Source organism: Desmodus rotundus, chromosome 6 (genome assembly GCF_022682495.2).
Source record: "Desmodus rotundus isolate HL8 chromosome 6, HLdesRot8A.1, whole genome shotgun sequence".
In the NCBI taxonomy this organism is placed as follows: Eukaryota; Metazoa; Chordata; class Mammalia; order Chiroptera; family Phyllostomidae; genus Desmodus; species Desmodus rotundus.
Window position 1 is genome coordinate 74,654,093 of NC_071392.1, and position 17,728 is coordinate 74,671,820.

General features: G+C 56.1%; 1 protein-coding gene across 1 annotated transcript in view; it reads left to right on the forward strand.

The window, feature by feature from the left end:
• The window catches only part of SND1 (staphylococcal nuclease and tudor domain containing 1), a 424,177-nt gene extending 408,161 nt beyond the window's left edge, over positions 1-16,016 (forward strand). Inside the window, exons 18-24 of the mRNA XM_024554944.4 lie at positions 5,729-5,870; positions 9,121-9,244; positions 10,100-10,169; positions 11,254-11,367; positions 12,772-12,975; positions 15,230-15,274; positions 15,382-16,016. Coding sequence (XP_024410712.2) covers positions 5,729-5,870; positions 9,121-9,244; positions 10,100-10,169; positions 11,254-11,367; positions 12,772-12,975; positions 15,230-15,274; positions 15,382-15,447 — 765 coding nt within the window. The 3' untranslated portion in view covers positions 15,448-16,016. The remainder of the gene's footprint in view (positions 1-5,728; positions 5,871-9,120; positions 9,245-10,099; positions 10,170-11,253; positions 11,368-12,771; positions 12,976-15,229; positions 15,275-15,381) is intronic.
• The last annotated feature ends 1,712 nt before the right edge of the window (positions 16,017-17,728 follow it).

The window sequence follows — 17,728 nt, forward strand, 5'->3', positions numbered from 1 at the left end:
ACACAGGCTGCGTGTTTTCATTCCAGTCTAATTAAAATGCAGTGCACCGCTCTCAGTGCGGAGCCTGTCTTCCTCCTGGGTCCTTCTCCTGCACGTCCCTTTCTCTTTGAGGCTCCCAGGGGAACCTAGCGTGGCTTGCCTCTTCCTGGCGGGGCTGGTTCCCAGGAGCAGCATGCGCAGGGCTTTGCAGCAGCCCTCAGAGTCAGCTGGACTCAGATGAGAGAATTCAGGGGCCAGCTGGGGGGACAGTAAACCGCATCTCTGAGGTGTCCCCAGGGTCCCCAATCATGCCCCACTTGTGACCCCGAGAGGGCTGCCTTAGCTGTTAAGACAGGCACACCTAGGGTTCAGAGATCACGGTGCTACCTGTGAGCTCACTGAGGAAAGGTAACACTGAAAGACTCTGTGAGACCTGGAGCATGCAGAAGTCTTCGGCAAGCGTGGTTATGTGCGTGTGCGTTCGGGAGTGGTCTGACTGCGCTACTTCCCCAGTCACAGGAGACTCAGCTGCCTCCCTGCCAGGCCTTATTCTTCCCTGTGCACTTTGGACTTCTCTCCTAACAAAGAGGCTGGCCCAGCCCTCCCCTTCCTCTGCAGTAGGCTGACATAGGGTTTCTTCTTCCTCCTCATCCTCCTCCTCCTCCTCCTCCCCCTTCAGAGATCCTGGGCAGATAAGAGAAGCAAGAAGGGAACGGAGCCACTGATAGCAGCTGCATAGACTATTTCCCTTCCCTCCACCACTCGTGTCCTAGCAGGACCCTAGACAGGCTTGGTTTGGCCATTGATTGGCTTTTATTGATCTTGGCTTCCCCACTGCAGGGCTTGAAGGCCTCCAGCACCCTGGCCCTATGCCAGCTACACCCCCAGAGCCTCCTAAGCAGTGGTATTAAATAGGATTTAGAAAGGGAAGGTTCCAGCCAGTGGAGCCTCAGTCCACATTGCCCATATCCTGTGGAGAACAGGCCCGGTGCTCCCTGGGGAGGCAGTGCAGGGAATAGGGAGGGCCAGGGGCAGTGTGAGGACAGGAGGAGAGGCAGCCTGTGCCCCTGAGCTGCCTTGCCGCTGCCCAGCCAAGTGGGCTCCTTTGCTAGAGCCAGCCACAGGGGACAATAGGAGCCCCAGAATGTAGAGGGGACCTAAGCAGGACAGGAACTGGCACGACAGAGCAGGTAAGGAAGGAGGGAGGTGCTTTTATTGCCTTTGTCCCCCCTGGGCCTGTAGCTGGGGCCATGGAGGAGGCACAGAGGAGCCCCGTCTCAGGACAGCTCCATCCTGGCCCTGGCCTTAAAGCAGGAGAGCTGCCACCAACCTGACTGGAAAAGCTGGGGACCTCTCCACACTACGGCAGCCCAGGTGCTCTGCAGGTGGCTCTCCCAGCATCCTGGGCCCTGCTTCCCAGCCCTGACTCAGGATCATCTCTGCCAAAGGCCAAGAGCATTCACAGCACCCAGACTCCCGTCCCACCCAGCATCTTGGCAGTGGAGATTACTCCCCACCTCTCCTTCCACCAAGAGCCTGGGGGCACAGCCACAGGGCACTGAGTCTGGGTCTGTGTGCACACTTACTGTTCCTACCTGGAGGAGGCTTTGGGTTTTTCTTGTCAGGGACCGGAGCTGTAAGAGGGCTTGAGGTGGCTGTGGGAAAAAGGCACATGTCTGGCAGGTGTCTTGCTGATATGTCTGTCCCCTCCCTGCCCCAGTTCTGCAGAAGGGCAACATAAGTCAATATGGGCAAAACGAACCTGTGTTTAAGGTTCGGAACGTGGGCAGCCAAGCCTGTCCCAGCTGACTGACTCCCTCCCACCAAGAAGCTGCCCGGCCAGGCTGCATTTCCCAGCTTGCCACAGGCCACTGGCAGCCAAGCCCCAGGGGGTCACCTCCATACCCCATGGGAAAGAGGGAACCTTCAAGGCTTCAGTCTTCAAAGGGCCAACCCAGCCCTCTCTTAGAAATGGGGTTCCTTTATCTGAGGAGCAGCTGTCCCTCTTCTACCCTTTGGTAACAGCAAGCTTCTGGTGTCTTCTCACCTCACTGCTCCTCATTGCTCCCTTCCTGCTGCCCAGTGAGCTGTGGGACCTGTCATAGGACTGGCCCCTTCGCTGCCCTCCACAGGGAGCAGGGACCTGAGCGCCATCCCTTAGGGATCTCCTTTACACCATCCAATCATCTCATTCATCCCTGACCTCAAGCTTGCTGCCACCTGAGCCTCCGGGGAGAGAAACTCCACCCCCTCTCCCAAGGAGGAAACCTGAGGCTGTCGCCTGAGGCTCTTTTTCTTGAGTCATTAGCATTAGCAGTTTCCGCTATCACCCTGTCAGTTTGTTCCCAATTCATCAACTCTGCTGAGGAGCCTCCTCCCCTCACAGCAGAGGGAAGCAGTGTGGGGTTAGGATGGGTGCTCAGAACGTCTCCCAGGCTCAGGGCCCCCTCAGGAGCCACTCTTGTCTCAGAGGCAGTGAGAGTCCCAAGATCCTCAGAGCTGCAAGGGTCTCAGAGGGGCCGAGAGCTCAGAGGTGGATAGGAGTGACTGGCCAAGTAGTCACTTCCCCAAGGAACTTCCAGCGAGGGGTCCCAGTAAGAAAGCCTCAGCCTCAACAGGGTGTAGGCCCTGGAAGTGGAAGGGCTTGTGGCTGTCCCCCAGAGTACTCTCAGCAGTTCCTGCCATGGCCTCTGATTGGAGAGTCCTTTCGTAGGAAAGTCCAAAGGCTAGAGAACCCCTTCCTCATAAGGGCAGGCAAGCCCTGGGCAGATTAGGCCAGGAGTCTGTGATCTGACTGAAGTTCTGCTGCCTGCCTCCTCTCCTGTGGAGGCCAGGCCTGGGGGTGTTTGAAGCAGAGATGCCTAGGTGCTTATGATGAGGGAGGTGGCCGGCGTGATGGGGTGGGTGTTGGAGGAATGTGACAGGGGTCGGGAACTGTTTGCAGTAGAGCCCAGCCCCAGACCAGGGGCCCACAAGCACACTCTCAGAAGGCAGAGGGTGTTACAGAACAGACCGAGGGGTGGTAAACCATATGCTATTACCAAAAGACCCCCCTTTTTCTCTGGGAGTCTCCCCCGCCACCTACTAGGTTCTCCTTGCCCGCCACCAGGGAGAGACATCTCTCAAGGCCAGAGATTGGTGAAAAGGAAAGGAATTATTTATTTAAAAGTTATACAGACTTAGAGGAATGACTTAATGACTTCATTAAAATACTAAAGTCCTTTAAAATACCCACAGATGCACACAGTCCTTCTTTCTCCCTTTGCCCAGTCTGGGGTACCCTATCTCAGGAAAGAAGTAGAAGTCCGTGATTCAGGCTCCTAGCACCCATGATTCAGCTGTGTCGCCACCACGATCTCCAGTTAATCCAGAGCCATGTGGCACCTTCTCCTGGCCCACCAGCAAGAGTCCTTTCTCCCCTTTTCTTCCAGGCAAAGTCTCTCCTGCTGCCTAAGGCACATGGCAAAAGGGAGCACCCCAAAGCCACATGGTCCCCCCTTCACATGGCTGCCGCGTCTGGGTTTAAATCCCAGTGCCAGTCTTCCTCTGCAGCCCCATTTCCAACTCCTGCTACAATCAGTTATACCTGCCAGCATTCCCATATTCTTCCAGCTTTACTGGGCTGCCGTAGGAAGTCTGGGCAGGCATGGCCCCGTGGCATGGAGCCAGTCTTCTCCAAGCTCTCACGTAAACACTGTAACCGGGGGGAGTTGCCCCCCAGTTACATCCTGGGTGGAAGTCGCTTCCATCCCCCTGGCTGAAAGCATGGCCACAGCTATTTAACATATCCATGTAACCAGTTAAAGGTCATAGATATGTTAAATGACCATGCCAGAGGTTAGCTGCAAAGCTGTAGCCATACAAAACAGCTCTGAATGGCCCTGCTCCATGTGTCCCATCCCCCAGCTCAGACTGGTAGGGGTGAGGACATCCTATATTTTTTTTTCTAATATTTCCTGGATACCCCAAGCTCTGGACCCCATCAAAAATCCCTATTTGGGGCCCCCTTTTGGCTGCGCCCTGTTACAAGGGCACGGCTCTGTGTGGGTGGAAGAAGTTTGGACCTTGGAGATGTCTCTTCCATCTCCCTTGGCCGCTCCCTGCCAGCCAGCCCTTCCCTCAACCCAGGCTTGGAAAGTTCCTGTTGCTCATTTGTTCTCAGGGCCTCCCCTTATAGTGGAAGGACAGACATTTGTGCCACATTACAGGCCGGAGTGTGGCCTCCGGATGTGACCCGAGGTGGCTCAGTAACTCCAGCACTCCTACCCTTCAGCTGCTTCCTGATGCCACCCGGGAGTCTGCATGTCAGCTGAGTGACAGCATGGTGAAACCACTCCATTTTACAAGGGAAGGAAAGGAGACTCGGAGAAGGCACGTGGCTTGACCAAAGTCAAACAACAAACTAAAGGGCACGATGAAAGGATGAGAGTTCGTACCTCCCACCTACAGGCTTTCTTACTGCTCAGTACGGCCTTCTGTCTCCAGAGGCCCAGTCAGAGCCAGAAGCCCCTTGAAGAGCCCTAGAGCCAGGCTGCGTGTGTGCAGATCCCGGTTCCACCACTTACAGCAAGCTGTGTGCCTCAGTTTCCTTTTAAAATGGATCATGTAATCTCTGCTCAAAGAGTTCTTGTTAAGGATTAGATGAATTAATACTAGGAGAATGGTTAGAATGGCACCTGGCACCTAGTAAGCATGTAAGTTTCTGGCTTGTGCTTCTATCACCCCTTGTCCCTGTGCTTTTTATCACCCCTTGTCCCTGTGATGCCCCCATGTGTGGTCCAGTCCCCTGTGTTCTCTTACCCCGTTCCCCCTACTCAGCTGGAAAGCCACCTCCCTCCTGCTCTGACAGGCCTCACCACTGGAATAATCTCTTGGCCGCAGGATTGGAGTTGACGTGCTGTCACATAGAATCAGCTTCCGAGCTGCCGCAGCCCTGACAGCACAGGGCTGGGCAAGAGGGAAAGGTGGAGGGGAGCAGCCCAGCTTCTGAGATGAGGAGGACAGAGAAGTTGCTGAGAAGAGCGTTGTTGCACGGGGGCCAGCCCTCCCCTCCAAGGCTCAGGGCTGTAGCTTACAGAGCCTCAGGAGTGCCAATGGCCCTGTGACAGTTCACAGTGCCTCTGCAGAGTGGGATGGGGGAGGGAGATGGGGGCCCAGCACCAAGGTTCTGCTGGGGTGCGTGAGAATCACCCAGGAGCCTGCTGTTTTACTGTCTCCAGATCCTGCTTTGGCAAGGCCTGGGGTGGGATCCAGGCACCTGCTTTTTTTTTTTTTTTTTTTTTTTTACAGATTTCATTTCTTTATTTTTTAGAGAGAGGGAAAGGAAAGGAGAAAGAGAAAGGGAGAGAAACATCAGTGTGTGGTTGCCTCCCATGCATCCCGTATGGGGGACCTGGACTGCAACCCAGGCATGTGCCCTGACTGGGAAATGAACCAGCGACCCTTTGGTTCGCAGGCCAGTGCTCAATCCACTGAGCCGCACCAGCCAGGGCTGCATTTTTAATAAGCTCCCCAGTTGCTTCTGATGCCTGCCAGCATTTGAGAACCACTGGATCAGAAGGGCTTAAGAGCACTCTTCCCTCACCTTCAGGGGTGAGAGGGTCCAGGGCCTCAGCCCAGCACCATGGGAATGCTCTGTGGTGATTCCCCCACTTGCTCGGAGGTGACCCACTTGCCCCAAAGCCCCTCCCCTGATATCCTCTCTGACTTGCTTCCCCATCCCCTCCTCCCCTGCTGACCCCACACGCAGGTCTGGGCCCACTATGAGGAGCAGCCCGTGGAGGAGGTGACGCCTGTGCTGGAGGAGAAGGAGCGCTCAGCCACCTATAAGCCAGTGTTTGTGACTGAGATCACCGACGACCTGCACTTCTACGTGCAGGATGTGGAGACAGGTGAGTGTGCTCAGGCCCAGCCCAGGCCTGCTGCCCACCCACCAGGCCCAGGACACCACTCGGGGCCCACAGGTCCTGTCACGACCTTTGAGTGAGCCTTGGACTGGGTGGGCTGAGCGGGTCCTCTGAGGACTGGTGAGGTAACCAGTTCGGTCTGGGTGGTGCTCTGAGACTTAGGTAATTGTTTTGCTCCCAGGCACCCCTTGGCTGGGCTGGGCTGGGCTGGGCTGGGCTGGGCTGGTTGTGAGTATTTGTAGCCTTTGGAGTCTTATCAGAAAGCAAGAAGCTGCATCACTCAGCCCCCTGTCCCTTCAGCTGCCTCGGGAAGGTGGATGGAGAGGGAGCGTGGGCCTGTCTCTGCTGGGGTTTCTCCCTCTCCAGAGGTTACCCGGCGGCCATTTGCCATGGAAACAGGAGGCACTCCTGGCAAATCAGCCCCAGGCAGTCTTTCTAAAGGGCTTTCTCTCCCCATCCTCCTTTTCTTCCTGAGCTCCGGTGTTGTGCCTTGTGGCCAGGGTCCCCTAGGCAGAGATCTCAGGCTTCTGGAGGGACAGGGCAGTAGGACCAGCCCTCTCAGCAGCTGCACCAAGGCCCCTCCAGCCCAACCTCCCACCTCCCGTTGCCACCCTTTTCAGGAAACGTTTTAGTTGAGCACAGAGGAAACAGCTCTTAGAGCTGCTTCTAGGGCGGAGGAGCCAGATCCTTGCAGACCAGAGGGGGCTGGGATGTCACTGGCACTCAGGGCTGCCCGGGCTCCTCAGCCCACCCCAGGCCCACTCCAGATCACCAACAGCCTCATCTCAACCACTTCCGCTCTAATGATATTTCCCAGGCAGCTGCTTTTGTGGTAATGTCATTTCACCAAGAAAAACTGACCATTTCCAGTCCTGGGCTGGCTATCCCTGGGAAGGGAGTATGGGGGAGGGGCAGAGAGGGAGCTGATGAACCTTTAGGACCAGGTTCTCTTGAGTTCAGCTGCCACCTGGCGAGAGCTGGGCCAGCCACTGCCTCCAGGTCTGGGTGGTATGACCTGAAGGAGTCTTGCGGTGGGGGGTCCAGGTGGGAACAAGAGCTATTCCTAAGTGCAGGAACCAGCAAGAATGAATGGCCCTCAGGGAATGTGGGGAAAGGAAACTCAAAGACCCTGCCCCAGACACAACAGCTCGCAGGCAGAGGCTCTACGTGGCCTCTGGGTCCTGCTGGGGAGGACCCCCCTTGAATAAGAACAGGACCCTGAAGTCTGCACGGGACAGAGCCTGAGGCTTCAAGGTCTTGGACCACACTATCTCTGTAATCTCAGAGGCTTCGAGAGCCTGCCTCTGGTACCCACCCCACCCCACCCCCACCCCGGCTGTCCCCATCAGCTCTAGGAAGCCATGATGCCTCAGCAAGCAGTAGCCAAGGCAGAAAATAAAAAGAACCAGGGAGGAAACCGTGTATTCTTAGAATATCGGAGAAGGGAGAGAGGCGCTTTGTGGCACGCCACCTAAAGAGTTGTGGTGGTGGGCTCCAGAGAAAACCCTGTCCTCGGGTGGCTCCGTGGAATCCAGGAAAATAAACCTCAGCACCACCGCCTCCCTCTCCTGCAGCCTTTCGCGCTCTCCTAGGGGACATCCTCTCACCCTATCTCCCTTCTCCTGATTAAAGCCTGCCTTGGGGAAGAGGCTGATGAAATGATGAAAATGTTGCCATTAGCTGTAAGTTACGATACCAACCAGGTATCTGTGTAAGGACCTCCCAGAGGGCTTTGCCTGTTTGCAGGAGGCAAAGCCTGCTTCTGTTGCCTTGGATCAAAAAATTAAAAATAAAAGTAGACCAAGTATAGGAGAACTTGTCCTATGTAGAGGTTTCTCCTTAGTCTCTGAAATTTTACTATCTAGGCAAGGAACACTATCTCAGGAAAATTAATCGAGTGTGTACCATGTGTAGGGGGAAGGGCAGCTGCGTCCTACAAGCCGCTGTCCTGGAACAGGTCTGGGCAGTGGCCTGTGCAGAGGCCCAGGAGCAGACAGACCTCCTGGTGTGCGCACGCAGAGGTCATCTTCAAAGCAGCTGAGTGTCAGGGGTTCTTCAAGGCCTTGTGAGAGTGAACAAGCAAATGAGCTACGGTCCTTGCCCTGAAGGAGCTCTCCTCTACGGTGTAGTGGCAGAAACATAAACCCAGACAAGGATCTTACAAGGCCAACTGACAAGTGAACCGACAGCCAACATGTGTTAGGCACCTGTTACAGTGTGTGTGGCCTTGGGCCCTGAAGATGGAAAGACGAATCCGCATGCACTCAGCCACCCTGACCTCAGAGAGCAAAGGGGCACAGCAGGTCTGACGCAGAGCTAGAATCAGGTCCAGAAGGGATGTAAAGAAGTGGCCACTGGAAACTGATGCTTTCTCAGCAGGGTGGAGGTGAGGGGTACAGCAGGAAAGACCTGGGTTGGGAGGGGGGGACCTGAGAAGACCTCAGGTGTTGCTAAACTTGGCCAGAAAAAGCAGGCAAGCAGCAGGACCCCAAGTTCAGAGTGATTCAGGAAAGACAAGGTGGGGCAGGAGAGGGCCCCCACCCCACCTTGCCCCGGGGTGAGGAGGGGCACAGCATCGGGAATTCGGTTCAGCATGTATCTCACAGAGGGACCAGTCAGTGTGGCCAGGTGTGAATACACTGAGGCTGGACCCTGCTCTCACAATTGCTCTCCATCTTTCATGGCTCAGATTTTGGGGCCCTTTCCTTGGCCAGGGTTGTATGGGGTCCATCCTTCACCCCCACTTCAGCCTCTGGGAACCTTGCAGAGAGTGGCTGCAGTCAGTCACCACCTCTGTGGCCCAAGCCAGGGCCGGCTCTTGCAGGAACAGGCTGCAGGCTGGCCAGCTCCCACCCTAGAAGAGGCTGGTTGGCCTTGGCCCTGCTCCACGTCCACTGGCATTCTCCACCTCCTTAACCAAAGCCCAGGGATGTTCCCAAGGGCTCCCACAGCCCTGGCCATTAGATTGGAGAGCTGGAGTTGCAAGACTGCGTGCCTCTGAGACCTGAAGTGTCAGCAAGTCACCATCCTGCTTTGAGGATAGACAGCGTGAAACCTCTTGAGCAGAAGCCAAAGAGGCCCTCCCTGAGGGATGGAGGCGAGCCAGTGCTGCAGGCTCTCTACGGAACTCCTTGCCCTGCCCACTCCCTAGGCTCGTCTGCCTCCCCAGCCCATCCAGAGATGAGACTCCAAAGAACCTGGCACCCTGGTCTCACTCTCTTTTCCTCCCCATCAGGCACCCAGCTGGAGAAGCTGATGGAGAACATGCGAAACGACATCGCCAGCCACCCTCCTGTTGAGGGCTCCTATGTCCCCCGCCGGGGCGAATTCTGCATTGCCAAATTTGTAGATGGAGAATGGTAAGCCCCTTGGGCCGTAGCAGAGGAGCAAGAGCCATCCATGGCAGGTCTGTCTACAGGGCGCTGGCTAGGCTTCAGGCGTTTGCCTCTGCAGCCCAGTTTCCACTGGGGTGTTGTTGACTTTGGCCAGCTCCCCAGGGTGGCTCTCTTCATTTCCCAGAGCCCGTCTGGGCCTGCACTTTAGCCCGTGATTTTCCTGCAGTCCAGCCAGCCTCTGGAGTACAGAAGTTGTGTTCCTCCTCCCCTCTCTCCCCTAACTCTGTTAAGGGAGCCCTGGCCGGCTGGGGCTCTCCGACATGACATACCCCTCCCCCACACAGGAAAAGTGATGTCTTAGTGAGCCCAGACCAGCTGCCCAGCCCTCCACCCGACTGTCTGGACATGAGCAGCAGCCTTCACAGGCCGCAAGGTCATTTATATCTGATCTTCCAAGGGTAGGGCGCATGGCCTTCCCAGGGTGACGAAGTGACTTGGATATGTTCCCTGCTGCGGCCTCCCAGACAGATCTGCTGGCTAATTACAGCTGCTGTTTAGTGTGCTGGGTTTAAACAGCAGACATCAATCTAGTCATTAGTCTTGTTGCTTTTGCCCCCAAGGACACATTAATCTGCTTCACATGCTCCCCTCTCCCTCCCTGTGCTCCCAGCTATGCCCTGATTCCATTAAATGGTGACCAAAGTGTCCTGAGGCTGGCCTTGGTGGAGTCTGAGAACTGTCCTCTGTGACACCCTTGGGTGTGCCCTCTGAGCCCTGGGCAGAGAAGTGATGTGGCCTCACCCCTGCCGTCACTAAGGCTCCACGGAGACGACACTCCTCAGAGCTGTCCCTTGAGTTCTGCCCATGATGCCATTGCAGGTACCGGGCCCGAGTAGAGAAAGTCGAGTCTCCTGCCAAAGTACACGTCTTCTACATTGACTACGGCAACGTGAGTAGGGGACCGGGAGGTGGACAGGTGGACAGGAGAGAGGCCCCAAGTTACCGCCAGGTGTCCTTCAACCCAGCACTCCCTGGGTCAAGGCCAGCTGATCTCTCGAAGGTCCCTCCAAGCTTTGGGCTTGTTGCTGACAGGACAGTGAGCATGTGGGCTCTGCTGCTGTTTGTGTAGCAGGCCGTGACCCTTGAGTGACCAGCAAAGCTGGTGCCTCTGGTTAGAGGCCTGTGTGCACCAACAGGGCTGCTGTCCAGGCCCCAGGGGTTAGTGTACAGCCATACCCACACTTCCTCTTCTTCCGCCCTGCCTCTGAAGAGCAGGCCCAGGAAGTACAGCTCCTGCTCCTCGTGCTCAGCATAGGGTTTGTCCCATCTGCTGACCTCCAGCACCTCCCGGAACCGAGGCTTGCTGCGAAGGGACAGTCATGAGGTGGCAGAGTAACTGGGAGAAGAGCCCTTCTGGCAGGGCCTGGGAGTCTCTCGACCATTCCTGGGAGATTCCCTGTGGGTGTGACAGCGAGCAGGAGAGAAGGCTCCGTGGCCAATGGCTTCCACTTTCCTCAAGGACTAGAGTTGAGGGTCAATTAGCAGGAAGCCCAGGACTGGGCCATACTCCCAATTTATTACCTGGGAATCACTAAAAAAGAGGTCCCCCAGGCTGGGGTTGCCCCACACACCTTGGCCAGAACCACAAGCTGGTCAGGGCGCTGCTCTCCCAGCTGCAGGTCCCCCTGGCCTGTGGAAGAGCAGTGAGGGAGCCCATTGAGGGGAGAGGCATTGGAAAGGAATGGAAACAGCAGTTGGGGTCCAGTTGTCAAATTACTTTAGTGGGAACCAGCAAGTACGCCAGGGTTGACGGGGTGCGAGTCACAGCTGCCCACCTGCAGGTGCCAGCAGGCCATGCTCTCCCAAGGCTTCGCTGAGTGGGCAAGCTGGTGTGCATGGCTCGTGGGACCGAGTCACGGGTGAGCGGGCAGTCCCTGAGTAAGAACGCCAGAGGCCTGGCCACAGGGAGTTGTCCTCTAAGGACAAGGGGGCATCAAGTGCATGCTACTGTTGGCCTGGTATGTCCTCTGCAGAGAGAGATCCTGCCGTCCGCCCGCCTGGGCACCCTGCCGCCTGCCTTCAGCACTCGTGTGCTGCCAGCTCAAGCCACAGAGTATGCCTTCGCCTTCATCCAGGTGCCCCAAGATGTGAGTTGATGCGTCTTCCCTCCTTCCAGAGGAAACTGTCCAGTGACGCCCGGCCACTCCTGCAGCCCTTACAGGCTGAAGGAGGCTGAAACAATGGGTGGCCTGTTAGTAACAGGACTCAAAAGGTAGGAGTGACTGAGGAAGGGAAGGTGCCGTGAAGGAGGTGGCAGCATCACACGTGAGCTAGCTCTTGAGGAATGGGTAGGCCCCATGGGCCAGGGTCCAGTTGGAACAAAGACGAGTCCACCACTGTCGGGCCCCTGGGGCCTTGCGGGCAGTCAGCACCTGGGGACCGAGCCCTGGCGTGGAGTGTATTCTTGGTATTATACGCAGGAGGGGTGTGGCGGGGTTTCAGCAGAAATACAGCATGGACAAGTCTGGTTTTAAGTTACTCCTAATGCAAAGGGGAGACTGGAAAGAATGATTGGGTAACCATTGCAATTGAAAACCCAGGCTAGAGACAGTGGTGGCCAAACCAGCACCACATGAGTGGGGCTGGGGAGAATGGGCCAGGTCTCAAGGCACCCTTAGAGCGGGTAGGGTGCGGAGGGACAGGATCTGAGATGGGCTTTTACATGTCGATATGTTGCTGCTGGTTGAGATGAGGGGGGTGAGAAGAAGCAAATTTGGGGCTGTGGGAGCTGTAGGCAGCTTTATAGTGTTCAGTTTGGCAAGCGAGATGAGACCCAGAGTCACGGATTTGAGTAGTTGAAACCATGGGAGTGAACAGGCGTGGAGTCTATGGAACATGGGATGGGGAGGGGGAGCCTGTCTCAGGGTTGCTGGCGCCGCCCACTGTCCAGAGGGGAGAGCTGGTCTGCAGTGTCCAGCTCCCCAGAAGGTCAGGCAGGCTGAAGAGGGGCCCTGGGCTTCCGCACCCAGGAGTCCCGGGGCTCAGCGAGAGCGCTCTGACAGCATGGTTGCGGCTGCCGCCAGGTGCAGGGTGCTGAGGAGCACGTGGTAGGGGAGAGTCAGCACCATCGAATATTTTCTGCCCTTCACAAAATTGCCGGAGGGCAGAAGAGAAACAGCAGGAAAAGGTGTTGACAGAACAGGTCCAGGGGCAGTAAGTCTGCAGGGATGGGGAGACGTGGGCATAGAGAGCCTGAGACAGGAAGGAGGAGAGATGGGGACTGTGAGGTCACTGTGCTGGAGTGAGCAGGTGGGCGGGGTGCAGGGGAGGGGAGGAGAGTGGGGTGACCTGCAGACAGGCTTGGTGGGGGGGGGGGAGTGCTTCATTTCCAAAGCCTGTTTCCTCCCTCACTGGTATCTGAGCAGGGGGTGAGCTGCAGGCGCCTGCTGGGCAGACTTCCTTGGATGTCTGTGACCAGGACCTGGGGCCCCCGCGGCTGTCCTTCCCTCGAGCTCACCTCTCCCACTAACCTGGCTGTGTCCCTGCTCCAGGAGGATGCTCGGACGGACGCCGTGGACAGCGTGGTGCGGGATATCCAGAACACCCAGTGCCTGCTCAACGTAGAGCACCTGAGCGCCGGCTGCCCCCACGTCACCCTGCAGTTTGCAGATTCCAAGGGTGATGTGGGGCTGGGCTTGGTGAAGGAGGGCCTGGTCATGGTGGAGGTGCGCAAGGAGAAGCAGTTCCAGAAAGTGGTACGTGCTACGGGAGGGGGAGCCCACCGCAGGGCGGCCACCTAGTGTCTCCAGCTGTTGTCACAGAGGGGCCTGGGGCTGCACCAAGAGCCAGTGAGGGAACAGGGAACCCCGGCCCGCTGCTCCTGCTGGGGGAAGATAATGGATTTTGGTTTGTTGGGGTTTTTAAGAAAAGCTAATTACAACCCAAATTAATTGGCTGCAGGTTTGGCTGAGAAAGCAGCTGCAAACTAGAGCGGAAAGTTTCCCTTTGCGTGCACCCTCAAGTGACAGGCCAGAAGGCTTTGCCCGGGGCAGTGGGGTCATGGAAAGGGCCAAAGCCTGCCTTGCTTTCTCTCCCCTTCTCACCTCTCTGTAACATGTAATTTCCAAGTCCACAACCACCTCCTGGCACACGCAGCCACCAGAGCCAGCTCGCAGTGCCCAGGAGTCCAAAGGGACTCTGCCACAACACCCTTCCAGCCTGTTGGAAAAGCCGCCAGTGCTTGGAGCTGGACCTGAGTCCTGCCACCACTGTTCCTGAGAGGACCTTAGAGATCAACCTTTTGGAGCCTGAGTCTCCCTGTCATGAGATGAGAACTTGCTGTTTCACAGGGTGGCCTACGGGGGGTGGAGGAGGGGGCTGACACCTAGGGAAGCAGCTTGCACCTTTCACGTGTCCTTTGTCAGGATCGGTTCCAAGACTAGCAGCCCCTCCCATTGAGCACTCACCCAGTCCTCCCAGCCTCTCAGCAAGCCACCACTGAGACCCCACAACTCTCCAGCCCTGAGGACAGGCTGGTGGCAGGCAAGGCAGGAGGAGATGGGAGCGCGGCGCACCACCCAGCTTGTCCCCACGCTCCCCAGCTTCATGGGCCCCTCGCCTTCCCATCTCCCAGCCCTCTTTGCCTTTCCTCCCTCCCCATGTATGTATCAGTGGTTTGTGGTTCCATGGACAGTTCATGCAAGTTGAAAATTCATTTGGAAAAAGACCCCACTGGGAGTTGCTCCTGTATCTCCTCTGGACAGGAGAGGCCTGTTTCCAGTCCTCCCCCCAGAGACCCTCAGGGTTCTGAGATTGCTCCAAGGGGTTAGCTGAAGTTTCCCTGCAGGACTGGGGATCTTCATGTGCCCCAGACAGGGCTACCCGTAACATCTCTGGCATCTAGAAAATTCCTTTGCCCAGTCCCTGAGATACACACCTAATGTCTTCATTGATGCATCTATTCATTCTTTCAGCAGGCGCTTACTGAGGGTCTGCATATCTCAGTGAACAAGAGACAGTATTCCTGCCCTGTGGAGCTTACATTTGAGCATGAGGAGATGAGCAATAAAAATAAATATAAGAAGTCAATGAACTAGAATGTTAGAAGATGCATGCAATAGAAAAGGAGAAAATAGAAGTAAAGGGCAAATACCATGTGATCTCTCTTATGTGTGGAATCTAATGAAAAAAATAAACTGACGAACAAAGTTGAAACAGGCATGGACGCATGGAACAGACTAGCAGCTGTCAGGAGTGGGGGTTGGGAGGGATAGATGAAAGAAGGTGAAGGGATTGAGCAAAAAAACATGTCTATAACACATAGGCACAGACGACAGTGTGATGATGGCCGGGGGGATGGGGATAAACGGGAAGGAAAGAGACTTGCTTGGGGCGATGGGCACACGAGGCCACGTGCGGGTGGTGTAAATAGCCATTCCTTTAAAGAGATAAGTAAATAAAGTAATAGATTTTCATTAAAAAGAAGTAAAGGGAATAAGTGTGTGGGAGGGGCTGGCTGTAACTTTAAATGGGGTCGTTGGAGGCTTCATTAAGAAGGCTATAATTTTTTGTTGTTAGTCCTCACTGAGGTCATGCTTATTGACTTTATAGAGAGGGGAGAAGGGAGGGAGATAGAGAAGCATCAGCTGAGTCCTGACCATGACCAGGGGACCCAACCTGCGTGTCCCCTAACCAGGAATTGAACCCGCAGCCTTTTGGTTCACGGGAGGACACTCCAACCAGCTTAGCCACACTAGCCAGGACAAGAAGGCAAAACTTTTTATTAAAGATTTGAAGGTGCGGGATAGTAGCCAGGTATACCGGAAGGGGAAGAGCACTTCGGGCAGATGGAACAGCCAGTGCGGAGACCAACTGACCGTGTACTTTGGCTTTTTCTCTGAGGGAGCTAGGGATCCACTGAGCAGGGGGTGACATGGACCCAACCTGGGCATCCAGCAGGGTCACTTTGGCTGCCTAGTTGTGACCACTCCTTTTCTCTCGTCCCTCCAGATCACAGAATACCTGAATGCCCAGGAGTCAGCCAAGAGTGCCAGGGTGAGTTTTTGCCTCGGAGCCCCAGAGGATGCTGAGAGGCGGGGCTTGGCCATCCAGGTTCCAGCAGGTCACACCTCCCTGACAAGCCATTTTCTATTTTCTCACAGTTAAACCTGTGGCGCTATGGAGACTTCCGAGCCGATGACGCAGATGAGTTTGGCTACAGCCGCTAAGGAGGGAACGGGTCCAGCCCCCGGCACCCCTCACACCAGGACCTCTCTCTGCCAGGAGGGTGTTTCAGCTCCAGACCCCAGATTGGGGGCGTAGATTGGGTCCAGCTTTGCTTCAGTGTATGGAAATGTCTTGTAGGGCACCGGCTGGGCTGGGGGTGGGGTGCAGGGAGCCTGAGGCTTTCAAAGGATAGCCGTTGTCTTCTGAGATGACGGGTGCTGCAGCCAGCCACCCCGGGCGCAGAATTTAAGGAGGCACTCAGAGTGCACAGTCTCTCCCAGCTGATTTTCTGTTTGTATTTGGATGGGGGGTTGTGATTTTTTTTTTTTAATTATTCTCAAATCAGGAAGAAACATGAAAGACTGTCCCAAAGGAGGGTGTAACGCTGGCACCTGAGTGCCAGCTGGCACCCCACTTCTCTCCCAGATCTCTGTCCAGCTGTTGATTATGTGATTTCTCTTATACGTCCATTCTCAGATGCCAGCGTGTTCACACCCACCCCTCCGCCAGCCCTCTCCTTTTCTGTATTTAAAGCTTTGGAGGCGCAATAAAATAGTACATGCTGTCTGTAGCCCTTGTTGGTCGCGGCGGAGCCCAGAAACTGGGATCTGAGCAGCCCCAGCCAGAGTAACTCCCAGGGACGTCACCCACGTGCTTGGCCATAACCACAGAAACCTGCCGTGGCTGTGTCCAGCTCCTTACGGGGCCCAGGAAGTCGGCAGGAGTGTAGGTGATGATTTGTGTGGGTCTCCGTCTGTCCTCACTCCTGGAGAAGCTGTTCTGCCCCCACGAGGCAAGCCCACTCACACCATGGTCTCTCACTTTATTTTTATCCATTGTGGAAGCTGCTCATAGAGAAGAGAATGCCCAGCAGTGGGAGCTGAGCGGGTGGTTCTTCAGAGTTCTGAGCGTCTCCGAGGGCGTGGTAGGCATCACCTGCCACCCTGGCCACCATGCAGAAGATTTCAGATCTTCTCTTTGGACTCATAACCAGTCTGGACCCACTGCACACAGCTGCCCTCAAGGACTTTAGAGACTGGAGCAGCTTGGCAAGCAGTGCCCAGACCACCCGCACGGGAAAGGCCAGGCCAGGCCAGTCCTGCCAGGCGCCAGTGGGAAGTTGCAACCCTGCCAGAGCCCCAGCAAGGGGCCAGAGGGACTCGTTGAGGGAAATGAGGTGATTTCCGTCTTCCTGGCAGCAGGAGGAATGGCTGACACCAGACAGGCTGGCACAGTGTGGTTAGGATTAAGGCCCCTGCTCAGCTCGCCCCACAGTACGCATTCACTGGAGAGTCGGGTGGGGGGCAGTGCTCCAAGAGGAGTCAGGGCCACTCACCAGGGAGCACCTGTCTGTCCAGATTGTTCGCTCTTACCCCATTGGGTGTGAGACAGTATCCCCTGGTCCTTAAGGTAGAGTTTGCCCTGGAGCTCAGAAACCCCAGGCTACCGCGGGCTTCCCAGGGAAGAGAGAGACCCAAGGGCAGCCACTGCGGTGTGTTGCGAGGAGCCAGTTGTGCTACTCGGGGAGGGTCCTAGAGAGGAAGTAGGTGTGTTGGTGGGAGGCCACCCCTCTGCTGTCCACAGTGCCAGAGGACTTGCCCATTCTCCCAGACCCCTTGGCCTCATCCATGTGGCCCTGCCTGTCCCAGGCCTGTGCTCTGGTGAAACGCTGTGATGCCTCTTCCTGGTGGCCCCAGAGGTCCTGGGCCCCTGAAAACCCTGGCTCCTGCCGGTTCTTCCCCCACATCGACTTGTTCATGCCAAGGGTTTACATGGAATTCTCCCCAATACTCCTGTCTTTAGGCAAAATAGTGTGCTTCCAGTACTCAGGGTACATTCTGGTTAAAGGCAGTGAGAGGCAGGGGGCGGGGTGGTGGTGCAGAGTCAGCACAGCCTACTGCGAGCTTGTCTCTGCAGCCCCTCTCGGTGGGTCAGAGTAAGTCCTTATGCTCCCGGTACCAGCTTGCTATAGAGCCCCGGAAGTCAGCAAGCAGGAGGCGGATGGTGAATTGTGAGTCTCCATCCATCCCTCCTCCTGGAGAAGGTGCCCTGCCCCCCACCCCCCAGCAGGCAAGCACACTCTCACCGTGGTCTCTTATTTTTATCCTTCGTGGAGAAGAGAATGCCCGTCGCACCCATTTCTCTGCTCCCTGGTAGGGCCTGCGGTGTGTATTCACTTCAGCACGATCGGCAGGGGCGACATGCCAGCCCACTCCTTTGTGAAAGGGTCTGGAGTCATCTCATCGTCTTAACTGTTGCCTTGGTTACATCTGCGCCAAAATA